Source organism: Ursus arctos, unplaced genomic scaffold, assembly GCF_023065955.2.
Source record: "Ursus arctos isolate Adak ecotype North America unplaced genomic scaffold, UrsArc2.0 scaffold_1, whole genome shotgun sequence".
NCBI classification, from domain to species: domain Eukaryota; kingdom Metazoa; phylum Chordata; class Mammalia; order Carnivora; family Ursidae; genus Ursus; species Ursus arctos.
Window position 1 is genome coordinate 45,808,407 of NW_026622763.1, and position 23,097 is coordinate 45,831,503.

The 23,097-nt window shown below is 35.9% G+C and overlaps 1 protein-coding gene across 1 annotated transcript in view; it reads left to right on the plus strand.

The window, feature by feature from the left end:
- The window catches only part of LOC113250826 (sodium channel protein type 2 subunit alpha), an 81,829-nt gene that overhangs the window by 54,242 nt on the left and 4,490 nt on the right, over positions 1–23,097 (plus strand). The window contains exons 17-24 of the mRNA XM_057318264.1: positions 2,783–2,903; positions 6,989–7,143; positions 8,731–8,904; positions 12,872–12,994; positions 15,216–15,497; positions 16,834–16,887; positions 20,128–20,265; positions 20,634–20,738. Of these exons, the coding sequence (XP_057174247.1) occupies positions 2,783–2,903; positions 6,989–7,143; positions 8,731–8,904; positions 12,872–12,994; positions 15,216–15,497; positions 16,834–16,887; positions 20,128–20,265; positions 20,634–20,738 (1,152 nt within the window). The remainder of the gene's footprint in view (positions 1–2,782; positions 2,904–6,988; positions 7,144–8,730; positions 8,905–12,871; positions 12,995–15,215; positions 15,498–16,833; positions 16,888–20,127; positions 20,266–20,633; positions 20,739–23,097) is intronic.

A 23,097-nucleotide genomic window follows, 5' to 3' on the forward strand; every position in this document is an offset into this window, starting at 1 on the left:
AAATAGACACCAGATTGGTTGCTGTTTCATATCAGAGGGAAGATGGAGAAGGAGGAGAGTCCCTCTCCTTAAAAAAATTCCATTCACCATTGGGACTTCAGATCTACCTATAAAGAGTGAAAAGAAAGAAAACACTGTCAGAATGATTCAGTATTATTTTACTAACTCCAGAGTTAAACTACAGTTTTCTTTGTAGACTCATTTTAGGTCTGAATAATTGAGAGCCTGGTGTTGAGACAGCACTACTAATTCTAAAGTAATTGGCCATTATTTACACAATTCAGAATCTTAAAGGATTTGTGTTACTCTGCACCTAAGTGGGGATATTATTTATATTCTCTTGAATGTAAAAGTATTCAATAGGAGGTGTCAGAAGTAGTTACTGGCAGTATAAAAGAGTCCATGCACTGGTCATTTATTCATTTACTCGACAAACATCTGTTAAACACAAACGTTGGTGATAGGTATTAGGGATACAGAGATGGCAGTAGTGTCTTTGCTTCAAAAGATTAAATCTGGCACTTTACGTCTTCTAGAGAAAAAATCGTTTGATGTTGCACTTCTAAAATTATAACTAGTAACCTGACCTTTAAATACACAAATATTTGGCTTCAATAAAAAGACATTACTTCTATATTGGTATTAAGGAGCTGCAGTAAATGAAAGGTGTGATAGTTGACATTACAGGGATCTTCTGGAACATTTCAAACCAAGATTCACTGGAATTTGTTGTCTGATGACTTTCCCAATCACCGTCAAGAGCTAACCTTCATTTTGTTATGGAGAAGTCTATTCATTCATTCATTTTTTAAACAATATTTATTGAGTACCTGTGACATACCCAGCACTAATGTAGGCTGTAATAGAATCATTCACTAATGTCCCCCTGAGCTTATGGAGTACTCTGAATATGGATCCTCGTTTTTCCCTTGGGTTCGCCCCCAGGTCTTCCCCCAATCTGTATTTACAGTGTTATCCTTTTTTCTAAAAGGAATGTTTTCCATTTCTTTTGTGAGCTATCTGCAGTTAGATTAGGTATGACTGAGCTTCAGGTTTTCCGATTACCATGTTTCAACCTCCTGCAAATGATAAGATCAGTATCTTCAGGTTCCTAATATGTAACAATTTTATGTGACTCAGATGAATTGGAATGAGAGGATAATTTGGTCATATCTTAGTCAATTACACATATGTAAACACAGCTATATTATCAAAGAGTCTAACCAAAAGACAAAGGATAGGAAATTAGAAGTCTAAAAAATTAAAATATGAGTAATAAATATTCCTATTTTGACAATTCATATTAAAACAAAATATATTAAAATTTTAAGGGCAAAGATATCATGATTATCTGTCTAGTAGTGTGATACACCTGGTGAGCAGAAGAATTCAACAAAATTCAAGCATTTTATAATATATAATCCTTGATTTAACTGTTACATTCAAATTAGAAAATAGTCCTGAAACTGGATCTAAGAAGATAGACATATCTTTTATGCTTCTGTCACCGATATTGTTAAATTACATAAGACAAAAGCATTTTTAATCTCATATGTTTCATATATAAATAGTTTTACTTCATCAACATCACTATGCCAAGTAAATATTTTAAATAAAGAAAATGATTTTCATAAAATAAAGGAACCAGCTTCCCGGAGCGGATCCATCTAATCCTTAGCTCAAATATGAGTAGAGTGTTTCTGATACTGACTGTAGTGTCCACTTTGTAGTAGTTCACCCTACTTCGGTGTGCCTTTTATCATGTGCTTACCTCATCCCCTTTATAAAGTAGCTCTTACCAGCTCAGCCATTTCCTAATGTTATGCACTAATGGTAATAACATTGTAACAGGTCCGAGAATGCTGTGGCCCAAACTACTCTGATTCCATGTGGCACTCATACCTGGCACTGTGTCATTCCTGCAGCATTTTAAGACCAGGCTAAAGACTGGGATCCCTTCATTTTTAGCTGATCCCTTTCACACCCTGATCTGGCTAAAGTTTGTTGCATGTCCAGGTCGAAAAAACTTCTTTCTATTCTATTTTTCTTCTGGTGGTATTTGATGTAGCCTAAAGGAAACCAAAATGACTGCCAAAGATTCACTTCTCCCTGTATTACCAGGACAGGTAAGAGTGCCAGAGTGACAAGTAGTTTCCAAATGCACAGTGACACACAGGAGTGCATTGGCCAAAGAGAATGCAAAATACCAGCTCTTGCTCTAAAGCTAACAATGTGCTGCTCTTTTCTGAATTAGAAAACTATAGAATATATTTAACAACAACTACTGGTATATGTTTTCATGTCAATGAAAAGTGGATAAATTTAGATTGTTGCTGTTTATGTGCATTGGATCGATCTTTTCTGCATTTGACATGAAAATACACTTGTGCAGCTTTCGTTGGTTGGGTCACAATTTTAGAATAAAACAAACCATACCATTTGCCAGTGAATTTACAAAAGCAAGATCACAGATGGCCATATGACTCTGGCAGCTTACATCAGCGCTCTTCAGGATTTATTTCAGAATCTCTATACAAGGGCTTAATCAAAAATTATTGAACCTGTTAGCACCATATTTTTAAAGAAAAAACTATGCTGTGGCACTGCATCTAATCTTGTGACCCCCACCTCTCCTAAAGCGGACTGGCATTTATGTTTAAGAGACTCTTGAATTACAGATCAAGGAAATGCATACAGAAGACTTGAGGGCACACCTTTTGAATTTTTATATTATAGATTAAAGAAAATATTTTAAAAGCTTTTCTGTGGAATTGATTTTCAGAAGCTAAATGCAACTAGTTCATCGGAAGGCAGCACAGTTGATATAGGAGCTCCCGCTGAGGGAGAGCAGCCTGAGGTAGAACCCGAAGAATCCCTTGAACCTGAAGCCTGTTTCACGGAAGGTGAGTAGAGCAGTGCCTGTGAGCTCACCGGACCCTTCTTACCTCTCTCTTTCCCCACCCCCGAATCATCTCTATCTAGAGACTGTTCATTCATTTGTTTGGTTTTTGTTTTTTCTGTATCAAAACAAAGATAATTTTTTAAAAGATAGGGTTTATGCAATGAGACATTCCTGTTTTTGTGCATCCTGTTCAACTAAGAAAGGCTGCTAACTATATGGGTGTTTTGGTGGCCTTCTAGAATATCAAATCAGAGAGAATGCCAAATCAAACATCTCTCCCTAGCTTTAAAAAAAAGAAAGAAAAAAGTTAAGGTCAAAGAGGTAATTTATTGTTTACTGTTTTGTCGGTCTACAATGGGCCGTAAGTGATAAGTGTACATTTAAAACTGTCCATGAGTAATGGTTACTTGTTTCTGTCAAGATTAATTTTTTTACTAGTTCTGAATGATAATAGATAATAGATAATGAAATGCCAAAATGTACTGTGAGTTTTATAATATGGGACACCATGCCTTGGGCCAATAATACCAAGAGGATTTTCTGAAGAAAGCTAAAATTATGTAATTTGAGGTATGGAGCAGTTATCTCTTGAACGATAATGCTGTATATCCAACAACCCAGAACTTCTTAGCATATAGAAAAAAACATATATTTTTGCTCACAAGTCCATGGCCAGCCAGATGATTTTGCTGATCGTGGATAGGCTCTCTTCCAAGCCTGAGGTTTTGGATGGCCTGTTGGGCTGACTCAGCTCCACTCCTGTCTTTTCTTGTCCTCCACACAGTGGTCAGGCATGTTCTTGGGGTGAAGGCACAGGAGCAAGAGAGGATGCCTAACTGCCAAGGCTCCCCTTCTGCCAGGTTTGCTCCTGTCCTGTTCACCACAGCAAAGTCACCTGGCCAATCCAGACTGTGTGGGAACGCACCACTAATGATCAAAGAGGCAGAAAATTTAGTGCACTAGCACAAGATATGAAATTCTTTTCATTTCTTATATAAATCCCTATTATAGGTACAGGAACATTTCTCAAAAACCCTGGATATCACTTCACATTTAACTAATTTTTTAGTTAATAGCTATTTAATAATGCATATCATGTCTTAGTCTCAAATCAATACCATATAGCAATTGCTTAAGCAAAAGCTTAAAAAATAGTGACAGCCTCAGGGCATAGTCAGTAAGTATCTGACTCTTCATTTTGATTCAGGTCATGATCTCAGGGTTGTGAGATCAAGCCTGGGATTAGGCTCCGTACTCAGTGGGGAGTCTGCTTGGGATTCTCTCTTTGTCTCCCTCTGCCCCCTCCCCCTTCTCTAAAATAAATAAATAAATCTTATAAAAATAAAAAATAAAAATAATGACTGCCTCAAATTGTTACTAGTAATGCAATTTTATTACAACTAATTCTAAAAGTGTTTCATTTGGGTTATGCATGTTTACATTAAGAACACTAAAGCTGTTTTAACTTAAACTTTAAGCAAATTTTAGAATGTGTAATTACACAGATGTTAAAAATCACAATTGATGTCAATGGATTCTTTCAAGGTTGTTACAGAAGATTATGTTGCATATACTTATTGATTTTGGACTTTAATGCATTGGTGAAAATAAATACTTAAATATTAATTGTAAATTTTTAAATAATTTCAGAGGGAGAGCTATTTGTTCAGCATAAGTTATGAGGGAGTCACGCTTTGCTTTTTTCTTCAAAAAGTCTGCATACATTCCAGGGCAGTTATTGGATTATGAAAAAAATAATATGACTTCCCAAAATATTCAAGTGGTGTATCACAAAAATAATTTCTGTGGTATTAGTTTTTACTCTTTACCAGACAATTAGCTTAGTTTTAGGGTCACAATATATTCATATATACTGCAATAATAAGGAAATAATAAGTTATTATGCAATAATAATTATGGTACTATTAACATTTGTCTTTTGTAAGGTTTAAAAAAACACTTAAGCATGAAATATTTTAGAATATATTCTATGTAGGATATAGAATAACTTAACATTATAGAAAATAATAATGAATAATACATAGATGCCCACCAACCAACTTTAACAATTTGAATACTTTAGTCATATTTGCTTCAGACTTTTTATTTAAGAATAAAACAGATAAAGATTAGGCCCATTTTGTTCCCTGTTTCTTATCCCCCTTTCTTCCTTTCTTCTCAGAAATAAACCAGTGTCTCAAATTTGGCATTCATCATTCCCACCAAAATTGCTCTTTTTCTGTTAAACTGTTTTTTCATCTCATATCCTCTTTAGAGAAAAAAAACACCCTAAATTTAGTTCCATTTAATTTAATACAGTGAATATTTTCAGGGCACGTGAATCTTCTTGATCTTTTGGGAAACAGAAATATGAAAAAGATCTTGCCTCAAAGAAACAACAAATATAATGCTATTTATTTCTTAGTTGAGAAGCTAATAACATTTTATAGCACATCATTAAATTTTCATGAAACAAAGGATATGATCTGGCTGACTGACATTATAAAGTAGCATCTGATAAATGTCTATGCAGTAAAATATTATGCTCTTTTCAAGATGAGGTTTCCATTTTTCTGTTGATTGAATAAGAGCCCTCTTCATGGTTAAAGCCTCATCTCATGACTCATCTCCCACACCCCAGCATCCCCCTATTTTGTGTGCTGCCAGGTCCTGTGAGCTCAACAGTATCTTCTGATTCCTAACCACTAGCACCACTGTTGCCCTTGTTTGGGTCTCATGCACTCTTAACTCCTTTTTCATCTTCTTTCTTCTATCCATCAGTGCCTTTTATAGGCAGAGATCATTCTAAATCAGTGTTCTTATCAGGTAAATCTTCACAACTCCCAAATAAATCCTTCAATGTTTTAGTCATTGGACAGTATATAAAATCTAAACTCTCCAGTTGACTCCTCAGTTCCTTTTTTCAGATTGGCTCTAAGTGTTTTTTCTAGTCTTGACTCCTAATTCTTTCCTTCATGCAACTTCTAGACCTATCATTAAGTTTTATTGATTTCACTTTCTCCATTCCTTTACAGCTTCTGTACTAGACCTGTTCTTACATATCCCTCAAAGTCTAAGCTGCAATTCATTTCCTCTATAAAGCTCAATATCAGAAATTAATCTATACCAGTCAACTCTCACAATACCTTATTTAATTTGTGATTTTTTTGCTTTCAATAACTATAGAATTTGTGAGCACAAGTGCCCTACTTAAAATGCACACTTTTTAAGAAAAGATTTTATTTATTTACTTGTTTGAGACAGAGAGAGTATGAGTTGGGGGGGTGGTGGGAAGGGACAGAGGGAGAGGGACAAGCAAACTCCTTGCTGAGCAGGGAGCGGAGGCAGGGCTCCATCCCAGGACCTACGATCATGACCTGAGCCAAGGGCAGACGCTTAACAAACTGAGCCACCTAGGCACCCCTAAAATGCACACTTTTTAAAGAGAAAGTCTATGTTTACACATTCTACAATTATACTTTGTCCAGTACAATTCCTTGACTACAACAGATATTCAATAAATATCTATTGATAAGCCTTTGATGTAGTAATTCACAGATTACACAAAGATGTTTATAATATTGTTGCTGATAATAGCCAGAGTTAAAGCAACACATTCAATAGTAGTGGAATAATTCTATAAATTCTGGTTAAGTCTGGTTATCTTATTTAGAGAAGTACTGTGAAAGCCTTTCACAGTTCTGTTTACTTACAATAAAAGGGAAATGTGCGTATTATACTATTAAGTGAACTACTTAGAATTCAAATGTCCACGTATGAATGGAATCATAGGATAAGGATAAGATGCAAATATCAACTTTTGGTGATTTTATTTTCCTTTCTCTTTTTCTATATGTTTTTATGATGTAATATAATCCATTACAATAATCACATATGCATAAAAAATATCTGTTGAATGAGTGGTTTAAAAACCGTACAGATGATTTGTGTTTGTGTAAGTGGAAGCCTAAAAACTAGTTATTTACAACGTATCAGGTAATAACGTAGGTGAGTCTTCCACCAATACAAATGTACAGAATCGAAGAGTGACTGTTTTTTTTCTTCATTTACTTTGACTTATTGTAGACTGTGTGCGGAAGTTCAAGTGTTGTCAGATAAGCATAGAAGAAGGCAAAGGGAAACTCTGGTGGAACTTGAGAAAAACCTGCTATAAAATAGTGGAGCACAACTGGTTCGAAACCTTCATTGTCTTCATGATTCTACTCAGCAGTGGGGCGCTGGTAGGTGACATATAACCTGCTCCTTTTCCTTTACTGAAACTCTTTACCTTCCCCCTCAGTGAACCTCTTGTTACATGTTTTTAAAATATGGTGCTTGTGAAGTAAGAGATTACATTGTGATATTCTTAGCACAGTGTGAACCCCAGTAGATAGCAATTTTTATTGTTGTGGAGTAGATCTCAGATTGAATCAAACTCAAATTATGGTTTCTTGTAATACTTCAAGATATTTCTGACTTTGAGTCATCAGAGGCAGTTCTTATTAAGAGTCATTATGCAGACATGATATGGGATATCAGCTAACTGTCAAACTGCTTACATAAACTCCATTTCGCAGGGGATTCACTTGTCTTGTTCATCCTGATTCACTAGTGCCAATCACAGTGAATGGCAAATAGTAGACTGACTTAATTACTGACTAATAGCAAAATGAAAGCATTAAAACTTAATTTATATCTGATTTCATTCAATGGAAGGGTCAGTTTGGTCAAAATATTAATTAACCTATGAAAATAGTGTGACCTGTTTTCCCATTTGGTGATAACAAATGTGGCTGCATTTCTTTTATTTTTTCAATTAGCAACTACAGGGTTTGGTCAGTTGATTTCATTAGGATTATAGCCTTGTGTCTGGAGGCCTCTAAGACTGCCTCTGATTTGACTAAGAATCCTGCATCTTGCCATGTACTTGCGCAAAGAGGGTCAGCCCTGAATTTTTAATGCCAATAGAGAGGGAACTCTAAAGTCTCACCAGTAACTAGTGCCTTTGCTGTCTTAGCTCTTGGTTCTCAATTATACCCAGTCAAATCTCACCAAAATGCATCAACATAGCACCATGGCTGGCTTCTGAGGGGCTTCTAGCTTCACCTGTAAATTGAGCTGCAAAGACTTTAGGCCCTTGTGCCCTGATCACAAGCCCGGATCCCCCTTTTCTCCAAAAAAGAACATTTTCTTTTGTTCTTAACCCAGACCACCAAGTTATCCTGATAGTTTTTCCTATAAGGAGATTGAGTTAGATAAATGATCTTTTCATTCCAGAACACACAGAGGCTCCTGAAAATCAATTCCCTACACTGTCCCAAGAGCTCTGCAAAATGTCACAGCGGGGCTGGGGTGGGTGGGCTTCCCCACATGCACCACACATGTGCCCACGCTGAGCGAGAGAAATAGAGAGGAGAAGGTGATAATCCTCTGTTCCTCTTTCCTCCTGCTATGGGAGTGGGGGGGGGGAGGGTTGTCTCCTGCCTTACATTTGCATTACTGAGAGAAAACATTCTAGTGTCATGAACAAAGCACATCTACTCACACATGACTTTCTGCCTCCTGCTGTAGAGAGAAGCACCTGACAGTCTCTCCACATTTTTAAGCTCTTTGGGATATCCCGATACCCTAATTTAAAAATTATTTGAATTCCTTGGTTGACTGAAGTGTGGCTGCAGGTGACCCTGAAGCACAATGCCGCCATGGGGAGCGAGAAGGCTTCCAGACACAGGCGCCTGAGACGAGGCTTGCAGCAGGTTTGCTCTGTTAAGACATCAATTAGAGACAGTTTATGACAATGAAATTCCATGGGATTTTCTCACTCACAGGCCTTTGAAGATATATATATTGAGCAGCGAAAAACCATTAAGACCATGTTAGAATACGCCGACAAAGTTTTCACTTACATATTCATCCTGGAAATGCTTCTCAAGTGGGTCGCGTATGGTTTTCAGATGTATTTCACCAATGCCTGGTGCTGGCTGGATTTCCTGATTGTTGACGTGAGTGTTCTGCACTTCTGTGTTTCATTCCATTGGCATGTGATGATAGTTCTAGCAATGGTGCCTGGCACACAGTAGGCACTCAGTAAATACTTTACATAAATATAAATGATGACTCCCATTTTTCCCAATGAGAAGATACCCCATAATGTTTTTTTGCTGATTTAAATTCATATACTTTCATAGGTGAAACAGTCAAATGCTGCCTTACTACACTTATTGATTTCATTTCAGATTAACATTTAAATCCCAAGTTATACAGAATAATATATTGATGTAGAAGTTTTGCTTTTTTTCACTCTTACCTTTGACACAACAACCGTGTTTAAATTCCTCATGGTTATCTTTGACATTAGTATTTTTGTTATCATCAGAGCCTGTTGAGAAGTGTTTGTCCCACAGATGGGTTACTAATCACAAAGAAACTTGAAAGTCAGAAAAGCAGGAGATACATTTCTTGATTTGTATGATGGTTGAAATAGACTGGCTGTGGGCCAATATTTAAAAGTTGTTTTAAACTGCACTGGTGTTGAAAATAAAGTAAGATGGAGTACCAGAATATAAAAGTCTTTAAAAAATGGAATACAAGATTACTCTATGATTTCTGAGGGAAAATTTTGAAGATCTCACCTTTTATTCACAAATACAAATTCTTAAATGAACAAAAAAATTAAAAATCATTTTCATTTAGTTCTGGATATTTACTTCTTATAAATACCTTTTAAATTAGTAGTCTATTCATAATGGCCAAAAAAAACCTTAAAGGTCTTTTTTCTAGGAAAGACTAGGCAAGCCAGTGGGGACAGGGTTAGGCACATGGGGAAGGTGACAGGATGATGTTCACAGCCAACAAAGGAGGAGGACGCTGGAATTTGCAAGAAAGCACAAGTGCTAACTAGTACATTTTAAAGATGGTATTCTGTTGATTGTAATTCCTTGGAAATTAAAGACATACTTTTAACTTGAAATATTTTGATATATAAAATTTATATATCATGCTAGCAAAATTTTAAAAAATGGACCCTTCCATGGAGAAAGTTATTTTTTACAGTTTCAAATGAAAAAATATCAACTTTTAATCCAATTTGAGTTTTCCAAGAACCAAACAGAAGAAACAAATTATGAGAAAAAGAGTTCTTTGAATTTAAGAGAGAAGAATATCTGTTCTATTTTTTCCTAATCTGTCTATAGCAAATCTACTATTAAATATAATATATAAGGCTACAAGCAGAATTACATCAAAAGTTTTCTGGCAATAAAAGAAGACAATAAATAAATAAGGACTTAAAACCATGTATGATTGGATATTACACAATGGAAAAATATACCAAGACTATATATAACCAATCTTTTATTTGTATAATTGGATTATGGTGATACTTTTTCTTTACTTTCTATATGTGGTTATGATACACTGGAAAATTTATAATAAAAATATTTGATATATAATGTATCTGTGTAACAGTAAAGGCATTTAATCAATATGATCTGAATATAAAGAAATTCTTAGGAGAAATCTAGTTGCCCTGCAGCTGGTGCTCATATTACTGAGCATATCCTGGTATTTACCTTCTTAGATTTAAGAAAATTATTATGACAATATATAAAACTCATCAATACTTTGCTTTATATCAAATATATTCCTGATCATCTGTTTTGCTATGGAAGATACAAATATGAATGTCATTTTTCTAACTTGTGGGAGCTTACAGTTGACAAGTGAGGACAGATACGTATATATCGAGAAGATGACATCTGTGTTGGGAGTGCCATTCACTTCACTAAGGAAGGAGGCAAGGCTTTGTGAGGCAGCACCCTTGTGAGCTGGAGTTTGAGGGCTGAGAATGTCAGCAGATACAGATAAGGGGAAGGACACCAAAGCATTAAGACCAGTGCAAGCCAAGCAGGGCCTGTTCAAGCGACAAATAATCCTAGAGAGTAAGAACAGTGCCACGGGGTGAGGGAAAATGTTTTCTAATTGGATGACAAGGTAAGAAAGGTAAGTTGGAGAAAAGTTTAAAGAACCTGTGATGATGGGGCGCCTGGGTGGCACAGCGGTTGGGCGTCTGCCTTCGGCTCAGGGCGTGATCCCGGCGTTATGGGATCGAGCCCCACATCAGGCTCCTCCGCTATGGGCCTGCTTCTTCCTCTCCCACTCCCCCTGCCTGTGTTCCCTCTCTCGCTGGCTGTCTCTATCTCTGTCGAATAAATAAATAAAAATCTTTAAAAAAAAAAAAAAAAAAAAAAAGAACCTGTGATGCCATCCAAAGAGATGTAGGCCTCTGATCTAGTTCGGGAAGAAGCCACTGAAGCATTATGTGACCAGAAAAGCTTGCTCTTTGAGGGAGCGAAATTTGGTGCAGTTGTGAATGATGGACTAGAAAGAGGATTTTTAGAGACCGTAAGATCAATTAGGAGATTGTTCCAGGAAGAGGAGAAAGCATACATGGATCTCCTTCTCACATTGAGCTACACAAGTTCCATAGAAGTGGGTATTTTCCCACTTCTTTTACTTAGCCAGTCAATACTGCCCTTGTTCAGAATTGTTTTTCTTATGTCCTACTTATATCTTTCATCCTTTAATTTATGCCTGTTTCTTATTGATTCTGTCTTCAGGGAAGGTAAAGTAGTCCAGGTCCTCATATTTTATATACAGAAAATTTTCACAACAAATGATAATCCAGGAATTTTATTTTTCAATTATTAGTGAAGAGAGGGCTCACAAGGCCTAAAATTAAAAGTTTCGATTTTAGGGGCACCTGGGTGGCTCAGTCAGTTAAGTGTCTGCCTTTGGCTCAGGTTATGATCCCAGGGTCCTGGGATCGAGTCCTGCATTGGGCTCCGTGCTCAGCTGGGAGCCTGCTTCTCCATCTACCCTTCCGCCCAGCTTGTGAACTCTCTCTCTCTCTCTGTCTCAAATAAATTAATAAAATATTTTCTTAAAAAAGTTTAGATTTTAGGGAAAATATGTAAACCACTTAAGATAAATTTTTGTAGCTCATTTTTTGCCAAATTTAGAGGTTTTTTCTATTTCACATTACATATGCAAAATTAGTTTGAATAAGTTTTGTAAAAATTTTCTGTGTGCTTTATTTTTTTAAAAAATATATTTTTTCAAATATCCATTAACACCATACTCTTAAAAGCTATATTACACATCTATTTTTCTTTCTCTGCTTTTGAAATTCAAGTGTCTTTAGGACAAAATACTTTTTCTTAGATTATATAGATCTAATGAGTTTTCTATGTATTTTCAAAGAAATTAGACATTTCTGTGCTACTTATGACACTTGATCTTTTCCTTTTTAGTTGAGATTTTAGAATTTCTATCAACTACGTTAGTCATCTCTATAAAACCATTGTCCTGGCAATTTCTATTAGTCATACTAAAATCTCAATTTTTTTTTGGTTAATTATTTTCATTTGACCTAATTCATGGTTTGATGCTCTCATACTGAAGTTGACAGAAAGACAAAGCCACTATTTAGAAGCCTAGATCTTTCTGAGTGTGTTTGTGTGCAGATTCTCCAGTGGTTTTCTTAGTTCACCTGTGTACTTACACTAAGTTTTAGTCATCTCCCTTTTAGGTTGGCTAAACATATGAGAGATGATAAAGGTTTACAGATCTGTGGGTGAAAATTGCATTTCAGTGCCATTTCTTTTTCTTGTTTTACATTTAATTAAAAAAAACTGTTCGTGTCAAGAATCTTGAAAAGAGAATATGTATAGCTTCTTTCTCATAAGTTTATGGCAGTGGTTCTCAAAGTATGGCTCACAGACCAGTATCTTTAGCCTTACCTGGACTTGAAGATTCTCAGGCCCCATCCCAAAACTACTGGATCAGACTCTACCAGTAATCTGTGCTTTCAACAAGCCCTCCAGGTGATTTTGATACTCACTACGGGTTGAGAACCGGGTAAGCGTTTTTGCCTGTAAGTGAGAAAACTGTGTTGCTTTTTCTGTACAGGTCTCATTGGTTAGCTTGACTGCAAATGCCTTGGGTTACTCAGAACTTGGTGCCATCAAATCCCTCAGAACATTACGAGCTCTGAGGCCACTGAGAGCCTTATCCCGGTTTGAAGGAATGAGGGTAAGACTGCATGCCTTCGAATTTGCTGGAATTATAATTGAGAACAGACTGACATTTTGTACCTCAGAAATGACAAATCTATGGAGAATTTATATCTTATACATTCATACTGACATACCCTGTCAATCAGTATTTGTCAGACATCCGTAAACTTGACACTGTTGGAGACACTCACAGACTAGAATGCCTAAGTGATTGCTTCTAATTAGAAACAATTAGATTGCTGCTAAGTAGATTTTTCACTCTGTGGGAAATCTCTATCATGTTGTGTAGACTTCCGATGTGAGTCAAGATTAGTTATGTTCGTTCCATTTCTAAATGTGCGGGAAATTCCACCGACTGTAATTTAAAACCTCCAAAGAATTCCTCATCATTTCTTCATTGCTCCATATGATGTGTTTGAGACTTTTTAAATCTGAATCTGGCCCTTTAGCCTTCAAACACAGGCTGTGGTGGCTGAAAAAGTAGGTCAGTGGAAATCTACTGCTCATTTAGAAAGGTGGTAAAAAGAAAGAAGGAGGAGTTTGTGCTGCCATTTGTCACTGTCCCGGGGCACTAAACCTGAGACCACACCCCCTCAGCACAGAGGAAATGATGACATCCTGTCTCTGGGGATTTCACTACTCTAAACAAACTTTTAGAAAATGATGCTTTTTCTGATCATTTGAAAGTAGTTACTTGGGACTTTCTCTGAATGTTGCAACATTAACAGAAATGAAAGATATGTGTAGGTGTGTGTGTTTGTGTGTTAGTGTGCTCATGGTTGCATAGAAAGGATCTGTTAGCTGTTAAATTCTTTTCACTTTACCAATTTAAAATCACTGTTTTTGCAGTAGTAGTTTTAATTTTCAAAAAGCAATCAAACTTTCAATAGTAGAATAATTTTCATATTTTCTATACCAAATTTGCATAGATAAGGACCTAAATTCCTAGTCTTTCCATTCATCTATCTTTGAAAACACGTATATTATTTCTTTGCTCTCCAGTTTTTTTTTTTTAACTCTGCTAATCAGAATCTCCTCACATTTGCAGAGCATTCATTGTAGTGAATTTAAAAATGAACTGTCAAGTCTACAAGTACCTCTGAATTATCAGAAAGTTGAAGTTCTTGTAGTAACTTTACACTGTAATAAGTTCTTTAGAAGTTTCTTTCATTAAAAAATTCTTTAAAATATTATCCTTTACTGAATAGGCTCCAGGTGCCAATTTGCAGATGAGTTGTGCCTTTTTGCCAAGTACCCATTTGGTATGGTCGATTGTAAGATACCATTATTCATATATTTACATGTGTGTATGTATGTGTTTGTACATGTTTTTATCCCATAAGGGAGTTGAGGAAGATTAATGCGTGTGTTTCGTATATTTTACATGCCTGCTCATTGATAAAGTTTATTGCTGATGTAGGTTAGAACATGATTTTTAGCTAAATATTTCCTTGAGGGATAATTTTTAAAAGTGCTGAAAAATATTTCCTGAAAGCCCTAGTTAATTGAGAAAGCTGCAAGTAAAAGAGCCATTAAGTGAAAACCCTGGGCTCAAATTGCAGTGCTTTATGAGGATTTTCTTCTGAAAGGGATTTCCCAAAGGAGGATCAGAAAAATGAAATAATTTGCCCAAAGGCGCACAGCTAATTTGTGATGTAATCTGGAACACAGAGCTCCTGACTCCCAAACCCCCTTCTCCTGTCGCATGTTTGATTTCTATGCTCTGAGCTCTTTGCTCCGAAGTTGTAGCTGTAGGGTGACCCTAGACTACAGTGCCTGGGACATCCTGGCTTATCCTGGCTTTGCCAGAATAACTGTTATCAGTGTTCCCTTTTGCCCTGGAAATTGACCCTCAAGTGTTGTTCTCTTTTACTTTCAGATTTTGGATTGTAAATTTTATGGTTTGCAAATTTTTAGAAATTGTGATCTTCACATGCTGACACTGTTTCTATTGCCATGTCACTATTTGCATTTATAATTAGTTCCATTCTTTGATGAAAATTTGCTCTGTGTATGTTCTTACCTCTTGAGAAAACATTCTATGATATAAAATATACTTTAACCATTCTGAACTGTAAGTGTAAAATTTTTTATTGGAGCTACCAGATACTAGTTTCTGCCCAGTATTGAACTTTAGGAACAGATATATTTTCTATCACTTGACTGCTGTTCTTTTAATAGTGTTTAAATATGGTTGTTGAGTTTTCACTTATTTTCCCTTCTCATTTCTCTGCCAGGTTGTTGTCAATGCTCTTTTAGGAGCCATTCCATCCATAATGAATGTACTTCTGGTTTGTCTGATCTTTTGGCTCATATTCAGTATCATGGGAGTAAATCTCTTTGCTGGCAAGTTTTATCATTGTATTAACTACACCACTGGAGAAATGTTTGATGTAAGTGTGGTCAACAACTACAGCGAATGTAAAGCCCTCATAGAGAGCAATCAAACTGCCAGGTGGAAAAATGTGAAAGTAAACTTTGATAATGTAGGACTTGGATATCTTTCTCTGCTTCAAGTAGTAAGTAACCACTTTATTGTTCTCTGTGATGTATTGTTAAAATGAGTCTGAAATCTTCTCTCTCAATATATATATATCTATGTATATAGATATATATATGTATACAGAGATAGATAGATATAGATATAGATATAGATATAGATATAGATATAGATATAGATATAGATATAGATAATTTACATAGATTCTTTCAAATCATTGCTGAACTATCTTTACTGCATCATGCTGGAAACTGGACTGCTCTACAAAGTTTATGGTCTTTCAGACTATGCATTAGCTACCCCAGTACCAGTCCTTTGTTATTGAGATTTCTATGTAGGTTCCCACTTTTTTACCCCATCCCTAGTCTGAGCAAAATAGAGGCACAGGCCCTAGCGTGGGGTTGGAGAAGTGTGTGAGTGGAGGAGGAGGAGTGGTACATTTCTCTCCTCCTTACTACCAGACAGTATAAAACCCTCATCAAGCCTTCATCCACACGGTGTCTACCACCACCATAAGCAAACTCCCCACCTTTACGTCTGTCACACGGACACCTACCTAATTCCAACCTTTCCTGCCTGTCGCTTGAACTCCTTCAGATAGGGAGATTGCTCTCTGCAAATAAAAATCTTCTATCAAGTCTGTTATGTCTGTTATGAATTCATAAAAATCCATTCCACTTCTCAGCTGATCACTCCCTGAGATAATCCACCTGCATGATACCCAATGCTGTATGAATATTAGGGGGAAGGACAGATCCTGTGGTTCTAAGGAACTGAAAAAAAATGCATAAAACTTGTTTTTAGGTGCATTTGTCTCCCCCAAAACCACAGATATTTAAAAGAGTAAATCGTAGTTCAGTATGTTTGTATTCAGATTAGGCAACTACTTCATCTTATAGAATAATTAGATCAAAATAGTATAATCAACAATATCGAGATTTTTCAAGAACAAATCATCATGATTAGTGATTGGTGATAATACCATTTAGAAAAGAATAAGAATGGAAAACATTAAGATCAAACAATGCAGCATACTTTTCAACTTGTCTGATGTTATTTTATCAAATTTCATGTTACGTTCTTATAGGTATATCAGAGTCAAAGATTGTTGATAATTACTTTTATGATAGCATATTGTTAAAATCTATCCTGTTTAACTATAGATTTACAGAAGAATGTAAAGTTGAAGTATTTTCCATGCATCTATTACAAAACTTTTCCCAGATTTTGCATACTAACCCCAACCTTTTATATACCTGTTTTTGAATGATTGAATTGGTCAATCTGATACTTAATTTCTTTTCTAAAATTATAATTTATGGGAGAAAAAATTACCTGGTATGACTTTTTTACAGGCCACATTTAAGGGATGGATGGATATCATGTATGCAGCTGTTGATTCACGAAATGTAAGTCTGTTTAGAGGGAAAATTGTTTAATTTGATCCGGTGAATATTTCCACAGTGTTGTAATTTACTAATAAACAAAACAATGGGTCAATTTATAGAAAACATCTATATTACAAAAATAGAATATTCAACCTTGCATTATTTCTTCCACAATTTGATTTGAACGTTTTTCTCTACTCACTGTAAATCTTCTAACACATCTTTTCTAGTATCTAGCATGGCACCCAGCACTTAAAATTTTGTCGATTTTGCAAAATGAGACATTTTATTTTCGGCTCTGATAGTTCTGGCCATTTGTGCATTAGAAGCCCTCAACGTGCACTTTCTTCATCTGTGACAGATTTCTTCCATCTTTTTATCTTCCCTGTAATAGGAAGAATCCGGCTAATGGTAGAAAAAACAAAGAGAAAACAAACAAAAACTTTACAGTGTTTCTCTCTGGAAGTGAGATTTTCAGATAGAAGGAAGGGGCCTTCACAATCTGCCTTAGACACCTCAGCACTTTTGAAAATTTTGTACAATTTTCATTAATTTTTCACCATGTAACAATGGGAGAGGAAATCACATTTAAAAAAAGGAGAGAGATTGGCTTCTGGTATATTGCCAGAGCATAGTAATTAAATTCGAAATGTTATTTTCCTAAGCACCAATAACCAGGTGGTAACAGAGAAAGAATTCCTGAACAGTTGGTTTTGTTTTGGGTTTTTTTTTTCACCTTATTAAAAAAAAGAGAGAGCGAGCATGAGAACTAAAAGCCCTGCATTGTATCTCTGTGGGTACTATCAGGAATCCCAGTCATATGCTTTTTTGAATAATAATAATAACTTAACTAGTATTACTACTCACTTCGCTAAGGGCTTTCTTAATACTATCCCACTTAATCTTAAATAACAACGTTACTGTGTGGTTGATATTAACTCCATTTCACTATTGAAGCAAATTGGCTCAATGCGGTAAGTGGTAGTACGTGTTTTTGAACCCTGACCACAAACAATGGGCTCATAACCACTTTCCTCTATAGCAGTTTCCTACCTCTTTTGAATAATTCATTTAGAGTTCTCTCTCCCTTCCTTAGCAGCAGCCTGATATGAAACTTTCTTTCAGTTCCTTCCTTAGGAACTTAGCGGACAGTATCTGCTACATAACTCCTCAGCGTTCAAGCACTTTACAGTGATGAAATCCAAGTGGACACTAAAGTTGTGAAAAGTTGCTCACTCTTACTCTCAGTAGTTACCAGAGAAATGCAAATTTAAACCACAATTGACATTAACTATACATTTACCTCATTGGCAGTATTAAGTATGACCATATCAAGTACTGTCAAGGATAAAGAGCAATAAGAACTCTTATGCAATGCTGACGGGACAAAATGGATAAATATTTCTTTAAGAAGTTGGGCATTATCACGTGATTCAATAAAATTCAAGATATTCTTTAGCCCCGCAATTTCATTTTTAGCAATATATCCTACAGAAACCTGTGCACATGCATAGCAGAATCTATGTACAAGAGTGAACATAATTTTTGAACTAGCAAAAAAGTGGAAACAGCTCAAAAGTAGTAGAAATGGACAAATGATTGAATGTTATACAGTGATGAATGATATATGAATACAGCATACATAGCAATGTGGATGAATCTAAAAATAAACAGTTATAACAGATGTATCTACTAGACAAAATATAGACATAACTAATCTTATTGTTCAAGAATGCATGGTTACATCGGTAGGGGAAGAAAGGGATAAAGAAAGAAGGGGTAATCAGAAGGGGGAATGAAACATGAGAGACTATGGACTCTGAGAAACAAACAGGGCCTCAGAGGGGAGGGGGTTGGGGGAATGGGATAGACCGGTGATGGGTAGTAAGGAGGGCACGTATTGCATGGTGCACTGGGTGTTATACGCAACTAATGAATCATCGAGCCTTACATCGGAAACCGGGGATGTACTGTATGGTGACTAACATAATATAATAAAAAATCATTAAAAAAAATAATGCATAGTTACATGTTAACTCTAAAGAAAAAGCAAGGAAAAAATTACCATAAAAGTCAGGATAATGATCGCCTCCAGCAGGGATTATAGAGTTTATATTTGGGAAGGAATACAGCAAGGTTTCTGAGTTCCTGACAATGTCCTGCACCATGAGATTCATCTTATAACAATTTATTACTACATTTTACACTTATGTGCTGTGCACTTTTCTGTATGTATTGTATTTAATTTTAAAATGTTTTAAAATATCATTTTATATCACTGTTCACTGTATACATACGTAAATGAAATAAAAGTCCCATCAAAGAATAGGTACTTTTACAATATTTCTGACATTTTCCATTTTACTCTATTTCATTAAAAAAACATAGCAAGTTGTCCATTACCCTTTAAATTGATTTCATGACACAATGGGTCATTACTTGTATCCATTACCACCTGTGACTGGTTAACTGAACTGGTTAGAACAATATCCTGTGGGACCTGAGCTATAGATTACAGCCAAAGATCACACCGTCACTCTTTTTTTGACCAAAAAGTGTGCTGGACAAGACAAGGCATCATTGTTACAGAAACTGTGCCTAAAGCCTACCGAGTAGGATGAATCTATAGACTCGTTTTCAGAAGGGAATGATCCTACAGATGTACCCATATCCACACATACAATAATAATTCTAGCCTATGAAAAGAAACGTGTAATAGGAATCAAACCTTTACACTCAGCTATTACTATAGGCCAGGCACTGTTTCTTTAAGCACTTTTCGGGTATTAATACGTTTAACCTTCTCAACTGCCCTATGTGGTTACGGTTCTAGTATTTCCATTTTACAGATGAATAAAAAAAACAAATCAGAGAGAATAAATCTTAAAGGTTTTAACATAAAATAGTGTAACTCAAACATCTCTTCTGCAGGAAAGGGAAATCCTCACTTTGCATGCCCTGTTGGAGGACTTTACCTATAAGGGAAAGTACATTCATAATCTAGAAATTTATTGGGTGAAATTAATTTTAATTATCTGGACTTTTCTATGAGCTTTTTCACTTTGCCAAGTCACTGAATGGTCTTGCAGGACTCTTCAATAAGCATGTTAGATTTGATGTTTCATAAAATCTGTTTAATGTTTGAGGTTTTTTTTCCATTCCCAGCAATTGAGACATGTTTTGAGAATTGAAAATCAGCTGACGTCTTTTTTATAAAACAAGTAGTAGTTCTAATTGTTATCATTCCTTAATATTTTGCAGGTAGAATTACAACCCAAGTATGAAGACAATCTGTACATGTACCTTTATTTTGTCATCTTTATTATTTTTGGTTCGTTCTTTACCTTGAATCTTTTCATTGGTGTCATCATAGATAACTTCAACCAACAGAAAAAGAAGATAAGTATACTAAAACTTCATCTTTATTCTAAAACATGAACTAAACATATCACACTGGTTCTTTTTGGGTCTAAAACGTAATCAGCTAAAAGAAGGAATATAAAATTCTGAAATTATTTTGAGATATTTAATCAATTGTAAGTTTTTAAGTAATTGCTAATTCAGATAGCATGTATGTTTTCAGTATAGAAATATGACTGATTAATACAGAATAATTTACAGATTGAATACATGCATCTAACTCTGTAAATACAAAGATGGGCAACACTAGAATAGCACGTGGAAGCCAATTTTCACACAACTACGGAGGTGGATTTTATAGCTAGAAAAGAACAAGATTTTAACAAGTTTTGTTTTTATTTCTTTACTTTGGAGGTCAAGACATTTTTATGACAGAAGAGCAGAAGAAATACTACAATGCCATGAAAAAACTGGGTTCAAAGAAACCACAAAAACCTATACCTCGACCTGCTGTAAGAATAACATGCTTTCATTCCCAGCAAGATCTATGTTATTTATCACTTGCGTAGTCCAAATTGCCAGATACTAGTATTTTTATCTTAGCCTAAGTGTATATGTGTGTGTATATATATATATATATATACCTCGTATACACAAAATATATAATATAGGTATTATATATAAACATATAAATATATGTAAATAAAACATTTCAGACTTATATGCCAATAGCATTACATAGGATTGATGTCATTGAGGAGCTTATAATAATGTAGAGAAGAAAACATATGCATACATACATTGTGTGGAAATATTGAACGTTCACAGAGTACAGTGGGGACCAATTGGAATAATTGGTACATCTCAGATATTCCCCATTTCCTATCCAGTTCTGCTGATTAAGTGGAATCATTAACGATACAAGTCGGGTTTTTTTCTGGTTTTAAAGATATTTCATATTTTCCCCTAGCATCTTGCTTCTAAATCTGATAACATCATTCTCTTCATGAATTTTTATGGCTATTCCAGTTGTCTATTTGCCAATAGCTGCTTGGTTGCTGCAGGACATTGTTGTCAGGAGGAGAAGAGCCCTTTAGAAGAAGGGCAGTGCTTGTGTGAAGGCCCTGAGGTAGGAAGGCCAGTGAGGCTGGAGTACAGAGAGTGAGGGCTCATTGGGATGTGTTGAGAATGAAGAGGTTAGGATGGGCCAGATTTTTCTGAGCTTTGTAGGCCATGTTCAGAAATTGTCTTTATCCTTAGAGCAATGGGAAGCCATTGAAGGGGACCTGGTCATTTTCAGTTTTGTAAAGATCACTCAACCAGTATTGATAGGGGCAATGTGTATGCTTCGTAGACTTATTTTGGGGCTGTTTCAGAGATGAGAGGTAGCCTGAACCAGAGTGGTGTGGAGATGAATTAAAGTGGATGGATTTGTGAGCTGTCACTGGAGTGAAATTAAAGTTTGTCCATGAATTGAATATGAGAGACAAAGAAGGACCCAATAAGGAGAACTTACGAGTTTCTGCCATACACCCTGGATGACCAGTGTCATGCAGGACATGAAGAAGGGACATGCATGGAGAAAAAAATGGAGATGCTAGCTTGCAGAATCTGGCAATCAAAAGTTTCTTAAGATTTGGAGAGAGATTTAGGTTGGAAGCAAAACAGGAGTTCTGGGGAAGAAGAGTGTGAAGAGGGAATATAGAATAAAGTCACACATAGGATGTGGCTCAAGAATAGAATGGTCTAGATTAGATTTAGAAGTAAGAGGGACTGAGTCCTGTAATGAATATGGAGTAATATATAAAAAGATACATGTGAAAAGTCAAGATAATATGAAATGCAAAAGGAAGCAGAAGAGTTTCTTTACACTGATTTTGATGCTCTCAAAAAAGAGTAGAGGGCAAAAGAAAAGAATATTTCTGAGAAGTTTGTAACTATCCTGGAGCAAGTGAGGGATAAAGGATTCCCCACCATCGTCAAGGGCCAAGATGAAGTGAGAGGACATAAATCTTTGGTGCACAAGGCTGCCAGGGTCACGTGGCTTCCTCCAGCATGTACTAGATCCTGGGACTTAAATTGGAGATAGCGATTAGTGACTGGGGATTGGATACATCGAAGTGACCCATTGGAAAACTACACGGACAGAAAATCTAAGGAGCTTTTCATTGATAAAAGGCTTCTGATTTTAAGCAATTTCGAACCTACTACACTCTAAGTGCTATATCTATAAGAAAAATGACACTGCTCTGTGCTTGCAGAGCCTCCAGACAGCTAGAAGAAAAAACTAAAATAAGCAGGAGCAAACCATTTGCAATACAGTGTTATCAATTTTATGACAAATGTAAACGTAAAGTTTTCTGAGGACACAGGGTGCTTAAAACTTAAAATTGAATTCAAAGTCACCAGAGAAGGAGTGAGGGAAGTCTGTTTTAGTACAAGGAGACAAGATAAAATGATACAGTAGAATCTGCAAATTTTATTAAGAGGAATTAGAAATATCAGAAGGGTAGAAATAAAAGAAACATAACCAGACTTGGAAAGGTAAACTACAGTAAATAAGAACTAAGAAGGAAGGGTCTGGAACTGGGATGAAACACATTTATCAAGTTGAAGGAGACTCTTGAAGGACAGACTCTGCTGAAGCAATAGAAGTCCAGTCCAGCAAGCCACGTATCTACTCCGAGAAAGGAGAAAAATACAACAAACTGGTGATGTTTGATGTCCAAGAATTTCCATAGGGAGTAATGGATGTCTCTCAACAGGGAGAGATCAGAACACTAGTACAGAGAAGCCAGATGGATAAACATGTCAGGATCTGGGAAAGCAGGCTGTGAAGGGTATAGGGAACAGATCATCAGTGTTTCCAGT